The 25,649-nt window shown below is 37.2% G+C and overlaps 1 protein-coding gene across 4 annotated transcripts in view; it reads right to left on the bottom strand.

Annotated features, from left to right (window-relative positions):
• ERC2 (ELKS/RAB6-interacting/CAST family member 2) overlaps positions 1-25,649 on the bottom strand; it is a 974,163-nt gene that overhangs the window by 519,264 nt on the left and 429,250 nt on the right. For 2 of the 4 annotated variants that reach the window (XM_057555674.1, XM_057555676.1), the window contains exons 8-11: positions 23,204-23,341; positions 15,435-15,575; positions 12,125-12,265; positions 8,004-8,039 (exon numbers count right to left, since the gene is read on the bottom strand). In XM_057555674.1, the coding sequence (XP_057411657.1) occupies positions 8,004-8,039; positions 12,125-12,265; positions 15,435-15,575; positions 23,204-23,341 (456 nt within the window). The remainder of the gene's footprint in view (positions 1-8,003; positions 8,040-12,124; positions 12,266-15,434; positions 15,576-23,203; positions 23,342-25,649) is intronic. The other 2 variants (XM_057555675.1, XM_057555677.1) reach the window with 1 other exon arrangement.

Raw genomic sequence — 25,649 nt, 5'->3', positions numbered from 1 at the left:
CACAGAATTTAACCAGCTCTACTCAGCATGAATCACAACTTTTCAGAGGATCGGCTGAAACTGTTAACTAGTGTAGCGTGAGTGTGTTATACTGTGATCTACAGACATGGGGGAGATACTATACTAAAGAAAAACAGGAGGAAATTGAGCTTACAAAGCCAATGCTTCCTTCAAAATTGTAAGGCCAGAGTCTCCTCTAAAAATAGCGAGAAGGAAGCACTTTCTTTGCATTTAGGCAATACTCTTGCCTTTTCAAATTAAAACATGGGTTCTTTAATCTGGACTGGTAGTTCCTGATAGGGATCAAAAGTAGACAACAGATTTGGGCCTAATGTACTTTAGGCACTGCAAAAACATAAAAATACATTTGAATAAATCACTACCTGAACAAATTCCTACCATGGCATTCTGACCTATTCAAGGTTTAGACTGAAAATATACAATAAGTACTTCCCCTTATGAATCTGTTGGTTTTAAATTAGTACCCCCAAAAGGTCAGGAAGCAATTGCCCATTCCATTCATCTAAGACACATCAACTTCATTAACTAGTCAGAAATCTAGCTCTTGAAAAATGCAGATTGGTGTGAATTTTCTTTTAATGATTTCAGAACTTATGTATCATAAATATAGTGAAGCACATTGTCACTTTCAAAGACGTACACCAGTCATTAAAACCAAAGGAATACCGATGAGCATTTTTTTCCTAATGTAGAGATTTAATTTTTCTGATTAAACAGGTCAGTTTAAAAACAAATCCAGGTATCTGGTTCTGCTTCAAAATATTTCTGGTAACTTTTAGAGCAACTTTCAAGCATCTTATAGAAACACAGAAAATTGAGAAAAGAACATTTCAAAAATGTCCGTATTACATATTAGATCAGTAAATTTTGATGGTCCCCCAATTATGTTTCTTGCATTTCCATATGTAAGGAAATTTCCCCACAAATGGGAACAATCAAAACAAAGTTTGGAGCCTCACAGATGTGGGCAAGCTTGGCATTTTGATGTGAACTGGTTCTGAAAGCCTGAATCAAGCACAGAAGAGAAATCTGGTCATGACTTAGGACAAGGAGTACACAACAATACCTAGTGGTTATTTTAATGAAACAATTTAGAACTATTTCAGGAAATAAGGCAAAATTACAGATTAATACTATATCTAAATCAAAGTTAAGAGCAAACGTGATTAAAACCATACCAGGATTGATAGTATCAATATGACAAATCACAAGTTTATTTACACTCCTTGTGTGAAAGTTAGCCATTGATTATTTTCCATAAAATGTTAGTTCATCATTCCAAGTGCCTAGAAAGGAAAGCATTAACTTTGGTCCAGAAACCTGATGTGAAACTAGGCAGGGAATATTCAATTATAATGTTAAATAACATTCTCTCTTTGAAATGGGCCTTAACAATTTTAATGAAAAATCATTTCTCTCAAAATAAACAAATGATTAGTCATGACCATACAGTGCAAGCAGAACACTAACTAATGAATCTGAGGACTTTTTTTCATGCTGCTTATGCTTTTAGCAATAATTTGTTAAATTTATGTACTTTAAAAATATGATTCTCCATTGCAGCACTTTGGGGGTTTAGTGTCTGTTAACAACACTTTAACGGTCCTTTCATATCTTAACAGCAGAACAGGGTATATAAACTACTCTAAACATTATTTCAATCTGCTACAGGAAGTTCCAATCTTCACATAATTCTGAGTTATAAACAAAATATTACTTTTTAAAATAGAGTTTTTAGGGTGATTTTAGAACTCTAACATGATATAAAATTTAAATTTTATTTTAAATCCAATTAATTAATACCAAATATAATAGGTGAGTCTAAAAAATACGTCTGGAAACTAATAACGATGTACCTTTGAGTCTTACATTACTTAATGCTAAAGGAAATTATTCTTTCACAATTCCAGCTAACTACATCCAGAATATTCACAATTTGAATATTATAACAACCATTCCAGAAAGAAATTTCTTGTCATAGATGAGACAAATAGGATATGTATAATAAACATAAGAAAAATTATTTTGAACATTTGTTTAAGTTCCACATATACAAAATAAAAAGAACCAATTGTACGCTTAACACTTCTTAAGACCCTTCACACAAAAATATAATTATTAATGTAATACCTTTTAACTATGGAATTTCCTAAAATTAGCAATGTAGAGAACTGAGTAATTATCTGGATGGTCTGATACAAAACATGTGACTTCAAATATTAAGTGTTATTTCAAATATAACTTGAATTCTTTAGGTACTGAAAGCCTAGATTCAGTGTGAGGTATGTTTGTTTGTGTGTATATGTGTGTTTGTACATGCTACATGTATGCTCTGAATTATCTCTTAAATAGTTGTAATTTTCCATTGTGTCAGGGGAGCTAGCTAGTCTATGAGTGAACCAAATAATTTTCAGACACTGGCTAAAAAAAAATCGTAAAAAGAAACCACTGTACCTAGACAAGGACTGTGAAAGTATTTATAATTCAGCCTATCATGTCCCTGGGATTGCAGTCTTATAATGACATATAAATCAGGAAGAGTTCACTGAACATGAACAAAAATTTTTTCCCCTTTAGACTGGAAAAATGCTTGGTCTTTTTCTTGTAAAACCTTACATAAAATATGAGTCCCACAAAAGGTGAATTTGTAGAAGAGATGGGATTTCAAAAGATAGTGACCAGGCAGGGGGGACTCATATGTGTGGGAACAACAGAGGGGTCTCAAGTGCATCTTAGCCAGTAGCAAAGTTGCCCAGTACCTCCAAATCACACATTTGCCCTGCAGCAATGATGGTATTAAATGAAGCACTAAATTTAGGACCCAGAAAGTCTAAAGATTTATTAAAAATTTATAAGAGGCTTCTGGATACCATCTCTGGGCACAATAACCATTAGGGCTACAGCAAAGAAGGTATTGGAGACTGATGAAAAAATGATATTACTTGTCTAGAATTAAGAACTAAAGGAAGAAAAGAACTCACCTGAAGATAACCTGCACAGTGTTTATAATGACAAGACAAAACTCCTTCAGGAGTAGAGACTGGTAGTTAAGCTGAAGAAAGGTTATTACTATAAGAAGTAATAAGGATACACAGACAACATTTTAGACTCCTAAGACATGGCATTAGAGTATCACTTAGTAAAACAGAGTGACTAATGTAAAAGGTTTTTCAAAGTGGAAGGTTTATTTCTACTCTAGGATAAAAATACTCCCAGGAGGACTTCAAAGCTTAATTTTTATTTATTCTGATTTAGTTTAGACTGATGTACATAGGACTGACTGTAAAATTATCTTATTTAACAAAAACAAGTTATAATTCACCAAGTTTTGTAGGGTGGCCATATTCAAAATAAATAAACAAGAATAAAATAAATTTCCTAGGTACCAGTAACTGGTTAGAAAATAAAAGGAGAAATATAGCATTCACAACAGTAACCTAAAAATTATATACATAGAAATGCTTAGGGCTATCCTTAAAAAGAAACATCACAGGCCTATAATAGGAAAATGTCAAAACTTTACTGTAAAAGATAACTGAAATAGATAAAAGTTGTATCAAGTTCACGAAATGGGAAAAAAAATATTGGAAAGATAGCAATCATTCTAAAATTATTTTATAGGTTGAATACAATTCAAATTAAAATAACTGTGCTTTTTAATTGACAAGGTGATCCTAAAGTTTACTTGGAATGATAGAAAATTAAAGTCTAAGAACATTAAAACAAACAGAGACTTAATAAAAAGCAGAGAGAAGTAGGGTGGAATTTGCTGCACTAGATGTTTAAAAATATTATAAAGCCACAATAAATAAAATTCTGACTCAACAAGTAATGGAAATTGATACAACTAAACAGAAGCTCAGAAATTAAGATATTCATCCATATAAGAATTTAGTATAAAACAGTAGCAAGATCAGTGGATACAGAAAGAATTACTTGATAAATGGTGCTGGGATAATTAGTTGATCATTTAGAAAAATATAGTTAGAACCCCACCACTCAACATGAATCAAAGTAATCTAAAGATAGATAAGGTGGTTAAATTGATATAAAAAGTAACATTTAAAAAATTTAATATAGGTGAGTGTCTATGCTTGAAATCAGAGGATGACTTTTAAACATAAAGGCAATGAGGAAATCCTAAAGGGAAACACAGGTCAAGAATGTAAAAATAGTTCTCTATAGAAAAAAATTAAAGTAAATAAAACTTCGCCACAAATCTGACAAAGTTTCCATATAAAGCACAGAATAACCCATACAATCCAATGAACAAAACAGAAAACTCAAAAACAAGTGCTTAAATGACTTAAAGAAACAATTTACAGAAGAATAATACAAACAGCTAATAAATGAATTAAAAACCTCAACCACACTAGTAATTAATGAAAGGAAAGTTAAAATGAGAAAAAATATTCCACCTGTGCATTTGTCAAAGTTATGTAAAATGACAGTCCTTGGTGTTGGTCTGGATGTTACAGAAAGAATGCCTTTATTCAGTGCTGGAAGAACCATGCCTTAGTAGAACTTCTCTAAAATGCAACACAGCAGGAACTACTGGGAGCTTTTAAAAGTTACTGGCCCAGGATTTTATTCTATTACAAAAATAGAAATGTGGGAAAATTAACATGGAAAGATGTTCTTCAGTGTATTATTTATACTGGCAAAAAAAAAAAGAGGGAAGAAATGATTAACGTTTGGAGAATGAGAACATAGAGTGGAATATCATACAACCATTAAAAAGGTGTTTTAGAAGAACAGTTAATTACATGAGAAAATTCTGATGCTATGTCATAAAAATAGGATATAAAACTCAACAAACACTTTGACACAATTTCAGGAAAAGAAATAGATATTAGATAAGAAAAAAGAAAAAGAAGAAAGAATAGAGGGAAGGAGAGAAGGAAGGAAAAGGGAGGGAAGGGCGAGAAAGGAAAGAAAGAAGGAAAAGGGTAGAAAAGGAGACAGGAGATGAAAGAACACTAACAATCAAAAGATGTCTGGGTGTGGAACAACCTAGATGTTCCTAGTTATCATCTCTGTGCACTAAGGTGTCTTGTTACTTTTATTTTCTCCTATATCCATCTATACTTTGGCAAACTTTCCGCTGAGACCATACCTTATTTCTATAACCAGAAAAACATAGTCATTTTTTAAAACACTCTAAAGTATAGAAAATTCATCATGCTGCATCTCTATCAGTCTAAAAAAGAATTGAGGGCTTCCCTGGTGGCACAGTGGTTAAGAATCCACCTGCCAATGCAGGGGACATGGGTTCGAGCCCTGGTCTAGGAAAGATCCCACATGCCGCAGAGCAACTAAGCCCGCACACCACAACTATGGAGCCTGTGCTCTAGAGCCCATGAGCCACAACTACTGAACCCACGTGCCACAACTACTGAAGCCCGCATGCCTAGAGCCTGTGCTCTGCAACAAGAGAAGCCACTACAATGAGAAACCTGCGCACCTCAACAAAAAGTAGCCCCCACTCACAGCAACTAGAGAAAGCCCGCGAGCAGCAACAAAGACCCAACACAGCCAAAAGTAAATAAACACATTTTTTAAAAATGCAAAAATAAATAAATAAAAAAGAATTGAACCCTGAGAATATCTGCAGACAGGGGAGTTAAAATACTGAGCTATACACAATGGAAAACAGTATGGAGGTTCCTTAGAAAACTAAAAATAGAGTTGCCAAATGATCCAGCAATCCCACTCCTGGGCAAGTATCTGGGCAAAACTATAATTCAAAAAGATACACGCACCCTTATGTTCACAGCACCACTATTCACAATAGCCAAGACATGGAAACAACCTAACTGTCCATCAACAGATGAATGGATAAAGAAAATGTGGTACATATATACAATGGAATACTACTAAGCCATAAAAAGAATGAAATAATGCCATTTGCAGCAACATGGATGCAACTAGAGGTTACCACACTAAGTGAAGTAAGTCAGAAAGAGAAATACAAACACCATGTGATAACACTTATATGGGGAATCTAAAATATGACACAAATGAACTTATTTACGAAACAGAAACAGACTCACAGACATAGAGAATAGACTTGTGCTTGCCAAGGGGCAGAGGGGTGGGGAGGGATGGATTGGGAGATTGGAATTAGCAGATGCAAACTATTATATATAGAATGGATAAACAACAAGGTCCTACTGTATAGCAGAGGGAACTATATTCAATATCTTGTAATAAACCATAAAGGAAAAGAAAATGGCAAAGAATATATACATGTATAACTGAATCACTTCAGTGTACAGCAGAAATTAACACAACATTGTAAATCAACTATACTTCAATAAAATAAATTAAAAAAATAATGAGCTATATTAATTGGCTATATTAATAATTGGCTATATTCCCAGGATGCCAAAACAATGGGTTAGCTTAATTAATTCAGGGAGAAAAATCAGTCAACGACTTTTGAATTAGTCACCTAAAGGACTGAAAAGTTTGCTTTTGCATCCTAGAGACCCATCACTGGGTTAAAATGAAGGCAAAATCCAATACGTGCCATGTCATCAATATTTCTGGAAATGGTCTAAAAGTTAACAGAACTATTTCTTTGGCCCTACCTATCCTAACAGGGATGGTGAACTCCTATTGTGGTCCTGATAAATCATAGCTGCTGCAGAAACAAAGCCCTCCCCATTTGCCCTGCACACCTAAAACACGACATACTTAGGTTTTTTTCCTGTCCTTAAGTAGTAAGTGTGAGACAATTTCAGTGGGATTACTTTATACCTCTTTAAAATAACCTACAGAAAACACTTATTTTTCCCGGGGTCAATTTTCAAGCTTGAAGATATCCCAATCTTAATTTGTCTTTCTTCACATTTCCACTGTCCTAAACCTGCTTATTAACCATTCAAATATTAAGGGAAAGGAAATTTGGATTATTTTTGTTGCTCTGCTAAAAATCACATATGGGGAAAGAGGTTAATAAAGATGCTCCAAAGAGGCTTGAGGAATTCTGTTTGCAAAAGTAAAATTTGTTTTAAAAAATGGAGGCTGGAGGCTGAATCTAATGAAATATACCCAAGCATCTTGTGTATCATGCTGTATGTATCCTGGAGCAGCGGCTTAACAAAAAGTTGTTGGCTGAATAGTTTCCTTTATCCCTGCTATTCCTTTTTCCCATGATGGGAATTTATAAATAAGAGATAATTAGAATGCATGATAGCACAGATCACATCTGCCACATAACAAATCCCAGTCACCTTTATGTATTATTTCTCCCATTAAGTCACCTAAGTTGACAAAACAAAAAAGCCCTTCTTCTTTAATAAGTTAAAGAAACAAATAAACTGCTTCATATAAACACACACTTGTTATGAGGATAAAAAAATCAGTGGTGGCATCTGGGCTGTTTTACACATATTTTTACTAGTTACCTGTTTTTTTTGTACCATTAAGCTATAATCAGAATTGTTACTATCTGTTATTAGGAGACTATATTTTACTTTGTTCTCAAATGATGTGTTTTTAACTCTTACAAAACCCACAGTAATGTTAGGCATTTACTAGTCTCAAAGGGCATAGCCCTACTTTAAAATTTAAACCTACTTTAACTTCTATCCCTTGAATATAACATACATTGAGTTGGTTGTTATTTTACAAATGCTATCCCTTTTGGCATAGATAACTCTATGTTTGAAGGATCTGGGAAAGAATCCTATGAGCCTAGATCTGCAGCTGACCTCTGTTTTTCTATCGCCTTAGGGTTGAAGTTAAGACAGAGGTAATATCAGAGCTGGCAATATTTCCCTGAGTGCTTAATTTTTAAATTTCACTTTCAAAAGAAATGGCAGTGGCCTCTGCACAGGTCATTTCTTTTGACAGAACGGAAATGGGAAGAGACGTATAAATATTTTCGAAACATCCCCAATATGGCACGCTGTGACGTGATCAATGGATCCTCATGCTTTGATATGTTACAGCGGGAACTTTCAGAAACGACTTACTGGGTTGTACATCTGATTGAACAACTGCTCAGCTTGCTACATTGCAAAGTTGGGGAGGCATTGAAGCACAGACAGGGAAAGAAGGAAAGATCCAGAAACACAGCATTAGCTCAACAAATCTAGTGCATTTGCACAGACAAACTCATGGTTCAAAGGAAGAAATTTCAGTTTCTAAACATTCCACAGTGAAAGTGAGAGGCTCTAGGGAAATAGAAATGTTGACTTTGGCTCCTAAAAAAGAATAGCTGGAATAAGAAATTTAAGGTTTGTGTTACTTTCCCTTTCTCAAGTTAAATAACCCATGAAATAAAGAAAGCTGTCCACTTTTGATGATACATGAAGTGCTGGCCTCCAACAATGAATCAGAGGAAGTGCTTTTGGCCAAGCCTGCAATTTGTTACCTGAACTTCAAAGATGGTAATAATAAAAGATTAATTAACTCTTATCATTGAATTTATACCTCTTCTTTTATATTAACACAAGCCTGAATTTTCTGTTCAGTCTAACTTTAGAAAAATATAGATCAGCAAACAGCAGGTTAGCAATAGCAAAATATCAGTAAGCAAGACATTACAGGATTAACAGCAAATGGGAAAAGAAAAAATTTAAGTCAGTAGGAAGATTAAAGGGAACCCAAATACAGTATTATCCATTGTCTACTGCCAGTTTCCACTGGTAGTTCATAATAACAAAAAATACCATTTTTTGTGTCTACCCTACTATGTTCCAAGTCCTTTAGAATCTGTAATGCTCTTCTATTTTGTGTAGAAGATTTAAATGTTTGCAGATTTAAATGTACTAAATATTATTTTAAATAGCATCCTCAAGTTATATTTCTTAAATACTTGCATCATTAATTTGGGGCTCAATGTCAAGGTGTAGAAGGTGAAATATTGTAGGATCTTTTCATTTGCTTTAAGCCAAGACATGTCTTTGAAGAACATGAATTTTTTCTTTCTTCAACTTTGATAAAGTAAATGATAGTTTTATTGTGGTTTTAAAAAACACCCTCCTCAAAATGATATTAATTGGAAAATTACCAAATAAGACAAATCAAAACATTTTGAATTGCTGTTGCTTCTCAAATGATTTCTAGTAATTTAAGGTAAATTTACTTCTACATATTGAACACTAAATACTCTTTTGAAAGACAAAATGATCCACATGCCACTAGGTTCTTCTCAACCCCTAGGTGTCTAATAAAGATTAATGAATGCACTAAGTTATAAAGTACACTCATAGCTAGTACTTAAGAATTATTTGGTTAATATCATTTTATCAGCCTCACTAATATCAGTAAAGATTTCCTTACAAGTGAATCTTGGATTGTTTGTTTTTAAGAGGTGGGATGGAATGTGTAAGGAATAGCTCCTTTTCTGCCTATAGTAACCATTTTTGACACAAAGTATTTGGAAATGTCTTAAATTGACACAGTATAGTAAAGGGTTCAAAGCAACTACGTGTATGAATGTTCTCCACAAACTTTTCTGTTAAAACTCACCAATTTCAAGCATTGTTTATAAGACAAAAGCAAATTTAAAGTGCCATTTGGATTCCATTGTCACTAGCAAACAAGGTTTCTGTTTAGCTAAACACATCTACAATGCTGTATGGATTTTATGATAAAAATACCTGGACGCTCACAAATCTTAAGCAAAATTCCATTGGGAACTCATGGTTTATTTATGACATAATAAAACTATTATGTTTTCAGCTTTCATTTAGTAACCCCTTATATTTTATTCACAAGTCACATACCCTTGTATTTAAAAGGAGGCCCAGACACTCCTTAAGCTTTTATAGCTGCTTATTTTTCCATGAGTAAATGATGTGTTTTATGTATATTCACATACTGTTGGCTTATATTTTCAAATATTTCATGTAGATCTCAATTCTTTTTAAGGTGATGGGTACTTGAGGTTTTTACAGAACTATTTATTAGCAGAAATTAAAGACTACTAGAAAAAGTATTTTGAACTTTCAAATTTAGTTGATGTAGAGGGCCAAAAATAACAAAATAACATCTGCAGGTTAGGCATAAAAATATTTAAATTATAATTACCTTATTTAATCTCACTGTACTATGCATTTAGGAGATAGTATAAGCAAAGATTATTTATATACTTAGAAACAAATTATCTTTTCATAAATTAAATAGGTCCTTTACAGCAAGACAACCGTATTTGTTACTTTAATTCTGGTGATGTAGCAGAATGTTAAAATGTCATCAGGAATAATGCTAAAATATTTATAGGATTTGATCTATGAATTTCAGAACATGGTGTCTATCTGAGAGTCTAAGGAAACCACATGTTCTAATTGACTTTTGGGGGTTAACCATAACTATGTTGAAAGAAACTAAATTCAATTGCATAGACACTCATTTATTAAACTAGTTAAGTCATATACATGGAAACTACAAGCATCAATACATGAACCTCTTTCTTTTAATTTTTAGAGGATTTCAAATTCCATAGATGACTTACACTAAAAGGGAGGGTGTGAAGTATGTATCTGCAGAAATAATATATGGGATGCCCTCAACTCCACAATGGCTCCTCAGAGTTGATGAAGGGCATCTTTCATGCCCAGGTCTATTTAGGGCCCTCCTTCAGGACTCAGCACATTGCAAGTGAGGTAAGATAACTCAAAGACCACCACAGGAAGCCAAAGAAGTTCTCTCAACAGAGTTATCTGAGAGTCTGCCTTATGATCACAAAACTGTTCATTAAATAAAAAGTACCTTTCTTAGGTTCATTTCTTGATATGCATATGCATGTATAACATATTGCAGAAAACATTCATATATGTGTTAAGAATATGTATCATACACCCAATGCATAAATTGCCAAGTCAGTCTCCATGTAAACACCCTCAAATAGGCAGTTTAAATTCTTCTATTTATTGTTCAAGATTTCTGCTTAACTAGATGTTGCTTGAAAAAAGTGAGATGTTGAGTGGATTAGGAAATAGACTTTGTAATATAGAGATTTTCTGGCTGTTTTTTTGTAAAGAGATTTGACCTGTATATTTATCTTTTTCTGTATTAGTAAGGAGACTTTATTAGTGTGAAATCTCATGACAATTCCCTAAAATTCTGTGGTAAAGTGAACACAGTATAATCACATTTCAGTTATATATTGCATCATACGTACAAAACAGTATATTAAATTTTTAAATATCCAGAATTTCTCCACAGATATGATGCTTTCACATCCCTATCATCCATATCATATATTTTCATAACTCTAGCAAATAAATCCCCATTCCAATATGCTATGAATTATACAGTCAAATTTTATTATATGCTTCGTTTGATTGTTTAGATTCTTATCATCTCTTTTGAATAAGTTTATAAAGTTGTCAAAGGGAAACAAAATGCTTAAACTCATAATGTTATGAGTTTTACATGAACAATGAATGCAGACGTACCAAACAACACAGGGAAAAAGTCAAAGGAACAATGCATGACTGGAAATGTACTCCACAAAAATGTCCAGTTCAGAGAAAACATGTTAATGCTGCAATGCAAAGATCCTGCTTTCTTTTCTGAAGCCTTCTACATACAAACTTGCTTAGACATTCAGGCCATTTCTGGTCAAGTATAAATAGTCAATCCATACATCTTACAAGGACTTGATTATTTTGGTGAACTTCTAGAAATTTAACATTGTCGGGTAAAGTTTTGCAAAGTTCCAATTAAAAAAATTGACCTACTTCTGAAAGTAGTAAAAGTTTATCAATGTATAATGGGACCCCTGGATTCTTTCGTTTATTGCAAACACTTCCATTTATCTTTTTTTGATAGTTGAGATTTGCCCAGAGAGTAATGGTTGGTTTTTGATTTTTATAATATTTTTCACTTCTACTACAATTTTCATCTGTTTGTCAAGGTTTTGTTTTGTTTTGTTTTGTTTTTCCCCAGACAGGAAACCTAAGATAACTTTTCAGGTTCACAGACAGACTTGATGCAGACTTCTTAGGAATAAAGATTGCTTAATTAATCCTTTTATCACCAGATGACAAAAGATAAGGGGTTTTTATTTTTTGAAAAATGTCTCTTCCTTTCCTATTTTACAAATTCAGTAAAATGATCATGTTTTTTCTTAGACTTCACTTACCTTTTTTAACTGTGCTTCCAATTTGCTACATTCTTCTTTCTTTTGTTCAATGGCTATTTCTAGAGATTTTAATTTGGAGTCCCTTTTCAGCCCCGCTGAGGCTAATGAAGATGCATGTTCCTTGAGGTCAATTAAACTAGACTGAAAGGAAAAGAACACTAGTAAGTAGAACACTATAATTTCTACTAGTAATGTCTTCAATTTGAATACATTGATTCTATACATAGTAATAAAGTGTGCATTAGACAGAGAGGGTAAATATAGTCTTACTAAAGTAACAATAGTCGGCCCTGGCCAGGAAATTAAAGTTGGCCAGTTTACAGAACCAAGCAGGATCTAATTGCTGTAAAATCAAATGTGACCAAATGGTGTGGTCAGTAAATGCATGTTTCATGTCTCAAAGTTATGCTAATGATCTAAGTCCCAAGGCGGTCTTTACATGTCATGGCAAAACAGACACCCTGAACCTTCCATTTACGTTTATTGCTGTCAGGTGGCACAAACTCTAAGAAAAATATGAAAGAAAATACCAACTTCAATTCTTTTCTCCCCCAAAAGGGCAAATCAAGTATAAAAGAATCCTATTAAGTTTTTATCAAATTCCATTTCTTTAATGAAAAATGACCAATGGTTTCTCAAACATCTTCTACAGAATCAAAGATAAAATTACTCAAAAATTCAGAGTAGACTTTACGGCCTAGTGCTTTGTAAATTCAGATTCAGCAATATAATGAATCTCCCCAACTCTGACACAGGGTTACCCAAGTTGTTCCATTCATTAATCACGCCCAGAAACCAAGAGCTTCCCTGTATAGTACGAATCCCAAAAGGTAAAGAAGTAAATACTAGCATATACCACAGAACACAACGTTGCTAGCTAGGAGAGCAATGCCCACCAGCAAACACGAAATGGTTAGCAACGTCTAACTATGTGACTAAATTGTTCAGGTTCCACCCAAAATCAGACAGGGTACATTTCCTTTATATCCCTTTGCAGTGCCTAGGAAAACCCTAAGCACACAGCAGTTTCTCAGTAAATGCTGTGGTCTAACACTTTACTGCTTCATGGGCACTGGAACAACCTTATTGAAGAAGATACCACCACAATCACCCAGCGAACCACCCAGGTCCTAACAACCCTCTGAGGGGCAGGTTAGCCATTCTCATTTTTCAGGTAAGGAAACTGAGGCTCACATGAGACCCTGTCTTCTCCAAGGTTCTTGAGCTATTAATGGGAGATATAGGTCTGAACCCAGTTCTCTGACTCTAATTTCAATGGTCATTATCATGTAACTACCACAGAAATAATAAAGAACCTTATAATCCAGGTACTCTGTCATGGTGAAGATTATTACCACCTCAACTAAATTATAAGCTCCATGCTAACAACAATTATACACTGTTTTCCTTTATAAATTTAAAATTGCCAGGGGTGATAGCTTTATGTGTCAACTTGGCTAGGTCATAGCCTCCAGTTATTCAATCAAACACTAATCTAAGTGTTGCTGTGGAGGCATTTTGTAGATGTGACTAACATCTACAGTCAGTTGACTTTAAGTAAAGGATATTATTCTTCATAATCTGGGTGGGCCTGATCCTATCAGTTGAAAGGTCTTAGGAGCAGACTAAGGTTTCCCTCAGGAAGAAGAAATTCCTCCTGTGGACTGCAGCATTAGCTTCTGTCTGAGAGTTTCCAGCCCGCCCTTCCTGATGGCCTTCCCTGTGAATTTTGGACTTGCTTAGCCAGCCTCCATAACTATGTAAGCCAATTCCTCGCAGTAAATTTCTTAATATGGTTAAATTCCTTGGTACAGTTCTGTTTTTCTGGTGGAACCTTGACTGACACACCTAGCCCCGTGGCAGGCACATTATTACACAGGAACAATAAATGTTTGCAGAAATGCCTATCTGAAGTTCATACAATGTAAGCATTGTTTACAAAATTATTTTCATTTAAAGCTTATGGTCCACCATGTCATCAAGATCTCTTTTCAATTAGAAGCATATCTATCTATATATTTCTTATTTTTTTTTTTTAAGGTGCAAACTCATGAATAACACTTGCAATCTGTGAAGAATGCTGCAAATGAGATAGAAGCTTCTGTGCCTTCTGTTACATACTAACTACAGTAATTACAGATCCTCCAGGATTTACATTCTTTATTTTCATATCAAAGAAATAATCTCTTCTCTAAAAACTAGTGAGCTTAAGTTTTAGAGAATATAAATTTTGCTTCTAAGTTTCCTCAAAATTCCTATTACTCATCAATTGTTCCCTTCTTGGACTCCTAATTTAGACAGTACTTTAATTTGTATAGAATTATCAAAACCCAAGGTCTGAGGTGATACTTTGGAGCTGGGACATATACAACTATGCTGTGATACAACCCAACAGAGCAAAAGGATTGACATGTCATAAAGGAGATAGACATTTTCCACAGACAAAAATAAATGTGAGGGGACCAGGTATGGACAATGGCACATATCTCAGAGCTTTGGAGACTGAATAAAAGAATGTGCATTGCTGCTTCTCAAACTTCTCCACCAAAGTATCCCTAAGTAAACTAAAGGGGTTATAGCCATCCCTCAGAATAGGGATACTCTCCATAACCACCAAACAAAAAATTTCTTTAAAGCATATTATTTTACATTAAAAAATGCAGGGGAGATTTGTTTTCTGTATGCATGTTTGTGCTAGCATTAAAATACTCTTTCAAATTATTTACCATAATGTAAAAATGATGTCCCAGAAGAGCAGCCACAATCTATACCTATGTGTCCAGCATGGTACCATATCTCCTAACTTGGGGGTACTGAGTGATCCATTTGAGAAGCACAGATGAACGTACAGCACCCAACACAAGGATTAGTACATAACAGGCCCTCAGTGAAGTGGAGCTATTGCTATTATTATCAATGCTGTTGTTGTTATTGTTATCTCAAACAAGGGATCATGAGACATTGAAAAAATTTTTTCAATCCCATTGAAAAAAAACAAAGGATCATGAGACATTGAAAAAAATACGGCTTGGAATCCTCCAAGCCATATGAATACGGTAAGACATCAAGAAAACTTTCAAGGAGCTAAATGGTATGTGGTCAGTAGAGTACAGAAGATATGCACAGAGCATCACTGGATGTAGGGAATTATAGTAAATATTGTTCTTTGAATTCGGATAGCTTTACAAAGCAAAGGTAACTAGGTCCCCCAAGCCCTCACACAGTCCCTCAAACTAAGTCTCTAGTCTCTCAAGGCTACGTGGATATGGGTTTATGAGTACTATCAGTGTGGTTGTTTTTCCAGACTCACCTCTTTTTCAGTCAGTTCAGCTTGTAAAGCGTTGACCTTCTCTTTCAGGTCTTTATTCTCTTTTCGGAATGATTCTATCTCTTCAAGTCTTTCCCGATCATCTCTCTCCCGTTGTTCTTTCAAACGCTCAATTATTCTTTCCTGTGAGGCAATTGCCCAAAAAAAGTGGTGAGAACCGATCAGTGTGCATGCCAAGGCATGCTATGAAAGGAAATAAGAAGAAATACACATAAGAAATGTTCTAGAGGAATCAACAAACACAAGATATTCAAAACTGGGTTTGTGAAGAGAAGCTGTGCATAACAGTATTTGGGAAAGACAGTCAATAAAGCTTTCAGCTTGTTAATCAAAGTTAATATCATAGGGTTGCAAGGGATCTCAATGTTCAAGTTCATGGTGGTACCAGGAAAATTCCAAGAGCAATTCCAGAAGAGGGAGGTTCAGGCACCAAGACCTAAAGTCTTGTATGGGTAAGGGGAAGAGGCAGAACTAACCTCTTGGATCAACCCTCTTTGCTTGGCTTTCCCATTTGATGTCAAAGAACTTTCCTTGGTTTCTGAAGACTCTTCTCGCTAGAAAGGGGATCAAAGTGGGGCAGGACCTAGACCCCTCTGGGACTTAGAGCTGGACTCACAGTGAAAACTTGAGACAAAAGAAAGAATAAGCTCCTTATATAAGTGATTTTCCAATGTGTCTGGAGGTGTTTATTTACTTCCACATTTTTTCAATGGTTTCTTGGCAATCAGTAGAGACTCAAAAACATTGCTAGAATTTGAGCAAAGTTCAAACAGCAGCTTCTTTTATCGAGAGGTTGCTACATGCTAGGCACTGTGATATACCCTTCTCATCTAGTCCTCATCACATCTGTGAGATCTGAACCAGTACTACTTGTAACAGAGTAGTGCAGAGGAAACCCAGGCTCAGAGAGGCTGACTGACTCGTCCAAGGTGATCCAGCTCATAAACAGAAGGCCCACCCTGGCATCCAGGGCTGTCTGAGTCTTAGCCACGCCAAAAAGAACACACTGCCACAAACATACACCTGGAGCCATTCAAGGAGATCTGAGGGTCTGTCTGCCCTTGACTTTTATATTGAAATAAAAACATTACTCTGGTAGACATGTTTTCCAAAAGTGTGAAATCTTACTGATATCAAAATAAGAACCTTTTTTATTCCTAAGGATTTTTTAAAAAATTTATTTATTTTTGGTTGCGTTGGGTCTTCGTCGCTGCGCACAGGCCCTCTCCAATTGCGACGAGCGGGGGCCCCTCCTCGCTGTGATGCTCATGCTTCTCATTGCGGTGGCTTCTCTTGTTGCGGAGCACGGGCTCTAGGCACGCGGGCTTCAGTAGTTGTGGCGCACGGGCTTAGTTGCTCCACGGCATGTGGAATCTTCCCCAAGGGGCTCGAACCCATGTCCCCTGCACTGGCAGGCGGATTCTTAACCACTGCACCACCAGGGAAGTCCCAGAACCTTCTTTTTTTTAAGGAAAATTCTGCTTGGGTAAAATTTAAGTTCGATTTCTGAAACTTGTTTCAAATTACCTAACACATATTTGAATTTCCTTTTGGATGGTCATATTAAAAAATGTTGGTGCAACGATTCTTAAGAATATTGTCTTTTATATTCTTACAAGTATATAGTACAAGACGATGCCTGATATATAAGACAACTGTAAAACGGTGTTTAACGTAGAGGGAAGTTAGTTTGAACACTTAGCCTGTGATTTAAGTTCCCCCAGGGGAGCAACTGTTCTACCCCAATGACGATAATTTATGTCTAATGCTTTCAAGGGCGAAAAAAGTACCATTGTTGTTTTGTAATTACTCAAAAACACTTTAAAATGAAGTATATTATTACTGTAACAGTGGGGGTAGAAATAGAACAAATGAGTCTATTACATTGCCTATATTTGTTTCTTCTTGATTTCAGTTACCGTGCTATTTTACTCTGTGCCATTGTAGAGTAGATGATTATGTGATTGACAGAAGAAGGAAATGGCCTCAGTGCACGGTAAGTCTCTCAAGGACTTTTAACAATTTCAGCAATTGAGCCCACACTGCCTTTTGCCTGCACTTATTGCAAAAGCCTCACAACTGGTCAACCAGTGAGCAGGCCATCTCCATCCCACCACTTCCACCCCATGGCTGTTGGAGTGATATTTTTAAAGCCCCAAACTGACCATGTCACATCACTATTTAGAAACCTTCCCAGGAATCACTCTGGCCAGAACATAAACATGCATTTATTCTCACTAGGCACCCTTTGCTTGGTTTTATTGCATGTCCACTCTCTCAGCCTAGCTTTCCAAAAGGCAACAGTCAAATCTTATGAATCTCTTAACCCAGGGCTGGGCAAACTGTCTGGCATACAACAGGCAATTAAAAAGGCTGATGGAAGGAACAAAATTCAAATTAGGAATCATCCTGTCTTCAAAGGAAGGGGAATTAAGTATGCATGTTAACATCCAGAAGGTGTCAGAGTCACTTGGAAATTAGGTTGATTTGCTCTAAGCACTTGTACCATTGACTGGGCATCGATGACAAAGAAAATCAGCAAGCAGTATAATGTTTTTAAGTGTTATTGATGATTCAATACTACAAAATATTTCTCTGTCAATCACAAAACTAATTTAACTGTCAGCCGCGCGGGGCCAGATGTCAAAAACATGTGTTAAAAGGTCCTAATATGCCATGATCTACTTGATTAACAACCAACTTGCCGAAATTCCAACAATGTGTTCTTGTTTTAGTCTTATTTGCATTGGCAAGTGTTCCTCGTGCACCCATCTGGCTCCACACAGGTCTAATCTATTTGTGCTTTATCACTGGGTGGGAACTGCATTGCAGTGGCCTCCAGCTCTGCTATCTGGCTTTCTCAACTGCTTATCTGCTACGTGGCCACAGCAAGGCTTGGCGAGACCAGCTTTATAAATACTGCGGGTTCCTTGAGCTTCTGTGTGTCATTCCTAGAGCTAAGTCATACTCCATCTTAACTCACTAAGCAGCATTATTTATTTATTTATTTTTACACACTCTGGATATTTGAATAAGTTCCCAGAAATTAAAAAGAATAATCCAAGTGAAATGTTGAATAGTGCCTAATGGGTTCTATTCATCAGCCAAAGGACAGCAAATAATTAAATGCTCTTATAAGTTCACGGTTTTTAATTAATCATTTTATTTTTTGCCCCATGTCTTGTTGCAGAGGATCTGTCCACTTACATGTGGATAAAAATGGAACTTGTGAGGGGAAGGCTATTAAAAGAGATTGCATTGTCAAACACACAAAGAACAGAACGTTTAAGTTTTAGTCCCATTCCATCACCCATGAGCTGAGTGGCCTTGGGGAGGCAGTAAAGTCCCAGCTAAGGGCTAACTTAGAGAGAGCAGAAGTGGCTTCCCAGAGTGCTGGGCTGAGAAGCTAACGGGTGCCACGGTTGATTAATGAGGTCCGCCCAGGGCCCACAGATGAGGAACAGTGCTGCACACGTCCCAGATTTGCATTTCTGGGCACGTCATTTTACCTCACTGAGCCCACTTCCCATATTTAAAATGAAAGAGCATGGATTTACTGTTCCTCAAAGTGTGGTCTTCCAAACACTTGCATCAGAATCACTGGGCATGCTTGTTAAAAATCAAAGATTCCTCAGAGCAGAGCCCACAGCAGAGCACTGAATCAGAATCACTAGGAAATGGGACCCAGGAAACTGTATTTTAAGACACTCTCTAGATGATAAGATTATTTTTAGATACAGATAGAAGTCTGATACCCACTGGAATAAATAATTAAAATAAATCTACTATTCTTTGTCCCATGATAGAGAACTTTGCCAGTTCCTATCCAATGTTTTTGTCTGTGTTTTTCAAATACACTAATGCTCTGATTTTTGGCACCTTTCGAAAATTCTCTCTGTGTTTGCTTTTATTCTTCATCAGGTGAAAGGCTAAAAATCAGATACAAACAGGGTTTGGAAACTAACAGCTCATGGGCCACAGCTGGTCCAAAGAGCTATTTTGTTTGGCTTGAGCATCATATTATAAAATTGAACTTGAATATTTTGCGGTAAGTCAAAGACGCTCCATCTTGCCATAGTCATCAGCAGTCCCTACTGCTTAACACCAAACCCACTTCCCTCATTTTTGCTCCCTGCATGGCCCTTCATGGCATCTAAGTTCTCAACTGCCCATCTATGGTCCAGTACAGATTTCACATGCCTGAGACTGTGGATCAGCAAACTGAATAATTATTGTCAAGGTAATTCCAAAAGATTTAGAGGAATTTAGAGGTCAGCTAGTTTAAATGCACATTTTGAAGATAAGTTACTGAGATGCCCTGAGAGGAGAAGAGGCTTGCCCCACGTGATGCAGTTATCAAGTAGTGGGGACAGTTTGATGGGGCTAGACTCCCACAGACCTCAGCTTTCCTTCCTGAACATCTCCTCAGTCTCAAAGGAAGTACTTAAGTAAAGGGAGTAGTTTCAGGTATGAGAATTGTTTTGGGATTTAAACTAGAATAAATCAAATCTTAGTAGGGGGGAAAAGGATAAAATGTTGCCAAGAATATATGATATGGAAATGTATATGGTATAAGTTTATTTCTGTATATTTGGAGAAAGAAATCAAGGGTACAAACGGACTGACATCGTATCACTCAAAAACTGCAAAAGGGATATATGATTATTAATAGTTTTTGAAACAACATTCCTTTATTCAAATTTTACAAACAAAATTACTACAAGAAAGTTTTGAGGGACTTCCCTGATGGCGCAGTGGATAAGAATCCACCTGCCAATGCAGGGAACACAGGTTTGAGCCCTGGTCCAAGGAGATCCCACATGCTGTGGAGCAACTAAGCCCGTGCTCCACAAATATTGAGCCTGTGCTCTAGAGCCCACAAGTCACAACTACTGAGCCCGCACGCCACAACTACTGAGACTGCGTGCCACAACTACTGAAGCCCACATGCCTAGAGCCCGTGCTCCACAACAAGAGAAGCCACCACAGGGGGAAGCCCGCGCACTGCAACAAAGAGTAGCCCCTGCTCGCCACAACTAGAGAAAGCCCATGCACAGCAACAAAGACCCAAAACAGCCAAAAAAAAAAAAAAAAAAAGTTTTGATACTAAATTCTTGAAAATTGTAAAAAGAATATTTTTCCCTGAAAAATCATCTTATTTATTCTTATGTTTCCACATAAAATTTTGTCTCTTATTTATAATTTAATGTTAAAGTTATAATCTTATAATTTTAATAGGAACATTAAGACTATCTAGGCATAGAATTATGGCTCCTTTTTTTACCTTCTATATTTTTAGCATAGAGAAGTGGTTCTTAGACTACAGTATATATCACAATGACCTAGGGAGCTTGCCAAAGTGCAGACTTCTAGGCACTACTCAAGGTTCTGATTCAGTAGGTATACATGGGGCCTAATAATTATATTTTCAACAGACGACTCCTGGTGATTCTGAAGTAGAGGTCAGAGAAGACTTCTTTAAGATTCGCTGACTTGTGGAACCAGTGGGCTATTTAATCTAATTCTCCCATCCTACAAATGGGAAATTTGAGGCCCTGGGAGAGAGAGTTATTTGTCAAGGTCACCCAGTTAGTTAGTGGCAGAGCTAAGACTGAGCACACTACACACACTCTGCACAGTATGAGTCCTACAAAAGTGCCCAGAGAATGAATGAACTAACTTAACTAGAATGAAATGGGCTAGAAATCATTTTAGGAATCAGTAAACATCAGAATGATCTATTTGCCTAATAGATTTTGTTCATTCTTTTAATCAGAATAATCCTTTTAAATGTCAGTCAGAACAAAACCCTCCAAATGGCTTCCTATCCCCTTCGGGGTGAAAGTCAAAATTTTTCATCCTTTCTCACAGGGGCTTCAAGGGATACTCTTTCCCCCCTCCCCCTCCCACTCTGCACTTGCTCTCCCCTCCAGTACATTCTCCCTCCAGAAGTGCTCATGGTTCATCCCTCACTTTCCTCAAATGCCCCCTTCTCAGTAAGACCCTCTACCTGGCCATTTCACCCCAGCACTCCCTGTACCCTCTTCTTGCTTTCTTCTATGGAAATTATTACCCTCTGAAGTCCCATGTGTTTTACTTACTTAATTATTGTCTGTGTCTCCTCAGTCCCATTAGAATCTAACCTCCACGAGAGCTAGGATTTTCACCCATTCTCTTCTCTACTGGACCCCCAGTACCCACAGCAGTGCCTGTCATATGGTGGCAACTCACTCAATCAACACCCGCTGAGCACTCCCCCATGCAGGTATTGTGCTAGGCACTGGGGGAAGGTAAGCTAACACACACAAATAACACATATATACGGGTATGTTGCTCAGGCTTGGAGTCTAGCAGAGAAGACCAATTAATCACATTAAAACAGATAAATGAACAATTAAGATTGTGACAAGAGCTCTGGGAAATTCACAGTGTTCATGAGAACATAAGAGAGGATTTTACCTAGGAGGCTTCCCTGAGGAAATGATTGATAATAATAATAACAGCTATAACTTATTATGCCTATTATTCTCAACACTTTCCATATATTAATGCATTTTCTCCTGAACATATTCCACTAAAGTAGGTACTATTATTATCCTCTTTTACAAATGATAAAACTGAGAAAGCAAGAGGTTAAGTAACTTGTCCAAAGTAGTACGTGTCAGACCTAGGATTTGAACCCAAGCAGTCTGACTCCAATGTCCACATTCTTGACTACTGTGCAATACAGCTTCTCAGGGAGCTGAGCTCTCCGAAGAAGAGGAATTAAGTCTGCAGAGAGTAAAGAACATTCTAGGCTCAGTAATAGCATGTGCAAAGTGTCTGAGGCAGAAGGGAACAATGGTGCACTTAAAAATCTAGAAGGCCGGGACTTCCCTGGTGGCACAGTGGTTGAGAATCCGCCTGCCAATGCAAGGGGCACGGGTTCGAGCCCTGGTCCGGGAAGATCCCAAATGCCGCGGAGCAACTAAGCCCGTGCGCCACAACTACTGAGCCTGCACTCTAGAGCCTGCAAGCCACAACTACTGAGCCCACATGCCCCAACTACTGAAGCCCGCACACCTAGAGCCCATGCTCTGCAAGAAAAGCCACCGCAATGAGAAGCCTGAGCACCGCAGCAAAGAGTAGCCCCCGCTCGCCGCAACTAGAGAAAGCCTGCACGCAGCAACGAAGACCCAACACAGCCAAAAATAAAAATAAATAAAATAAATTAATTTAAAAAAAAACCCAAAAGGCCAGTATGCCTAGAGCACAAAGAATGAGGGAAGAGAAATGGGGGATGAGGTTGGAAAAGGAGGAAGGAAAGATGGAAGGAAGGAAAGATGGGAGGAAGGGAGGGAGGGAGGGGTGGAGAGGGGGGAGGGAAGAAGAGGGGAGAGGAGGGGAGGAAAGGGAGGCAGGCAGAGAAGTGGCTGGTCAGATAAGAGCCAAAGCAGATGAAGGGACGGACCCTATGGGTGAGGTTAAAGATTTCAGTTTTTATCATCCTAAAAACAATGACAAGGTAGTGAAGGTTTTTAATCAGGGACAAGGGTGATGTGACCAGGTATGCATTTCAAAAAGACACCTTTGGCTTCAGTGTGCCAAGTCTACTGCAAAGGGCGAGCACGGGAGTGCGAGGCCCAGCTGGGACTAGGCTTAGTGTGGGTGCATGGAGAAAAACAAGCACATTGAAATGCATTTGGATCATTTCTTCCCAACCATGTTTCCCTAAATCCTGATAGCCCCGCTAATTTTTAGTCCAAGCTTACCTTCTCTGACAAAGCCTCCTCAAGCGTCGCCAGTGCAGTATCCGTATTACTGGAATCAGTCTGCAAGGACTTCACTCTGTCTTTCAGATTGGTCAGTTGCTTGTCTTTATCCCTAAGTTGTTCTTGCAAGTTTTCAATCTGAAAGTAAAGATCACCATATTTAATGCACATTTTATTACATATTCAGTGCCTAGGTCCCTGAAGTGGACCTACCTAAAAAAAAAAAAAAAAAGACCCAAGATTATGGAAATTGTCAGTATTATGAAGTTACACTTTGACTCAGAATCAAGGCCATTTTGATGAGACCTTCTTTCTTCCACGTAATTCAACTTCGTGTTTAAATGGCAATACAGATGAGCAGAATATCTCCCTCCATGCAAATGCAAGCCCTTCAGACATGTAAGCACTATTATTTCTATCTATTTCTACCTCTTTCACCAGCCCTTTAAGTCTCAAGTCTATAAGCCTAATCTTGGTGCAGTGAATCAGAGAAACACATATTCAGGATTCCTTTATTCAACGAACAGACACGTACTGGGTGCTCATTCTGCACTGAGCACCATGTCAGTATATGGCAGAACCTATGTAGTCATTCACTCACTCCTTTATTCAGTATTAAACTTTGTGATATGCCAAATGTTGTCAAGTGGCTGTTTCAAAGTAGCCACATGAAAAGCCAAGTAGGTTATCACCAGTAGACTGTTAATGGGAAGAACCTGTGATATAAATCAAATGTAACAAGTACTAAACACTCCATCTGGCAAATAAGTCATGTGCTGGCAACCAACCAGCCACTTTTATCCACTATCTGCAGCCTGAAATAAACACACCAAATAGCCGATTGTAATGCCTGCCCAGGAGCAACAGCAAGGACCTTCTCTTGGGCATTGCGTACATTATCATTCATGTTTTTATTCTCTGCTTTCAAACCATGTATTTCTTATCTAAGGATTAAAAAAAAGTCCCACTGTACAAACAATTTATTCATATTAAGGGTTTTAAATTGACAAGGAAAAAAAGCAGTACAACTCTAAGATAAGTCCATTCAAAATATTTGTATTCTGCACCCAGGCTTTCTCAGGAAATCATTCCAAATGCATGTTTCACAATGTGTGACTCAAACAAATTTGGGGATTACTTGATTCACGTAGCATGAATCTGGAACGGCAATACAAATAATGACAAGAGTAGAAGCAGTAATGAGGAGGAGGAGGGTTGACAGTGGAGATGGCAGCAGTAGCAGCATCAAAATAGCTCTGAATGCAAAGATAACGACCCTGCTGACCCTCAATCTGAGGACAGAGGACGTGGCTACTTTTTCCAATGATTAAAATAGATGTGGCCTAATGGAGATGGACATTTCCTCCTTCCATTCTTCCCACCTTCCTTTGCTCCTTCCTTCTTTGTTTTATTTTTCCCTTTCTCCTCCCCCTTCCTTCTTCTCCTTCCTTTTTTTGCCAATGTATTTTTTAATAAGACATGTTTTCTGCCTTGAGACAGACATCCTGGTTTGGGGAAATAATTAACCTTCTCCTTCATCAAAATGCACTGTATTCCTATTCAGCTACCACTGTAAGAACTGTCCCTCCATGCAAAACACAGGAACTCAAAAGGTATAATCAACTGCAGTCAGAACAAAGGCTCCCTCCATTCCAGACAAGCGTTCATGGGGTTACACAACACAATAAGCAAATATATGAGTGAGCAAAAATATGGATGGTTACATATCAGAACGTAGTCATTACATAGAAGAAACCAGCAGCTGAGAGGACTGACTCTTGAGAGAGTGTGTGTTATTATTTTGAGTACACTCACACCCACATTTGTGTACACACGTGTGCAAATCCATGGTGGCTCCAAGCAAACTGATTAAGTTTCCCGTGTTCACCCTGCGAGACAGTGCCCTGGACAGAAGAAAGGGGACTTTCTCTCAGGGCATCAACCCTGGTGTAGTGGCATCACTGATTTCAAGGGACTTCGGGAGCTGCAAATAGAGGCTAAAGAAGACTGCTGTGAGACTCCCTGGGGCCTCCTCAATTACTGGGGAGATTAAGGATGTTGAGGGTCAGTGGTCCAAGGAATACTCAGGTAGGAGATAAGAGCTGGAGAAACGTGGGCTGGTGAGACACAGGAGTGACATAGCTATTATTTCACATCTAAGAGCTCAGCAGAAGAGCCAATTATACCACAGACAAGATTGAAAAACAGAGCTGGAACTGGAGACATTTATAGAGGTAGGGATACACCACTTTAAAAATGTTGCACAAAGATCACCAAGAATGATTCTTAATAAACACAAGGTACAGACCAGGGTGGGGAACATAGCCTCTTGTGTAAATAAAAAATAAGCCTATAAATAGATACATATACACAGCTATTAATATAAAATTTTTTTCTGGAAAAAAAATTCACAAGAAATTTTAATAGTGTTTAACTTTGGGGGAAA

Source organism: Balaenoptera acutorostrata, chromosome 10 (genome assembly GCF_949987535.1).
Source record: "Balaenoptera acutorostrata chromosome 10, mBalAcu1.1, whole genome shotgun sequence".
Classification (NCBI taxonomy): domain Eukaryota; kingdom Metazoa; phylum Chordata; class Mammalia; order Artiodactyla; family Balaenopteridae; genus Balaenoptera; species Balaenoptera acutorostrata.
Note: the sequence above shows the minus strand (reverse complement) of the source record. Positions and strands in the feature narration are given on the sequence as shown.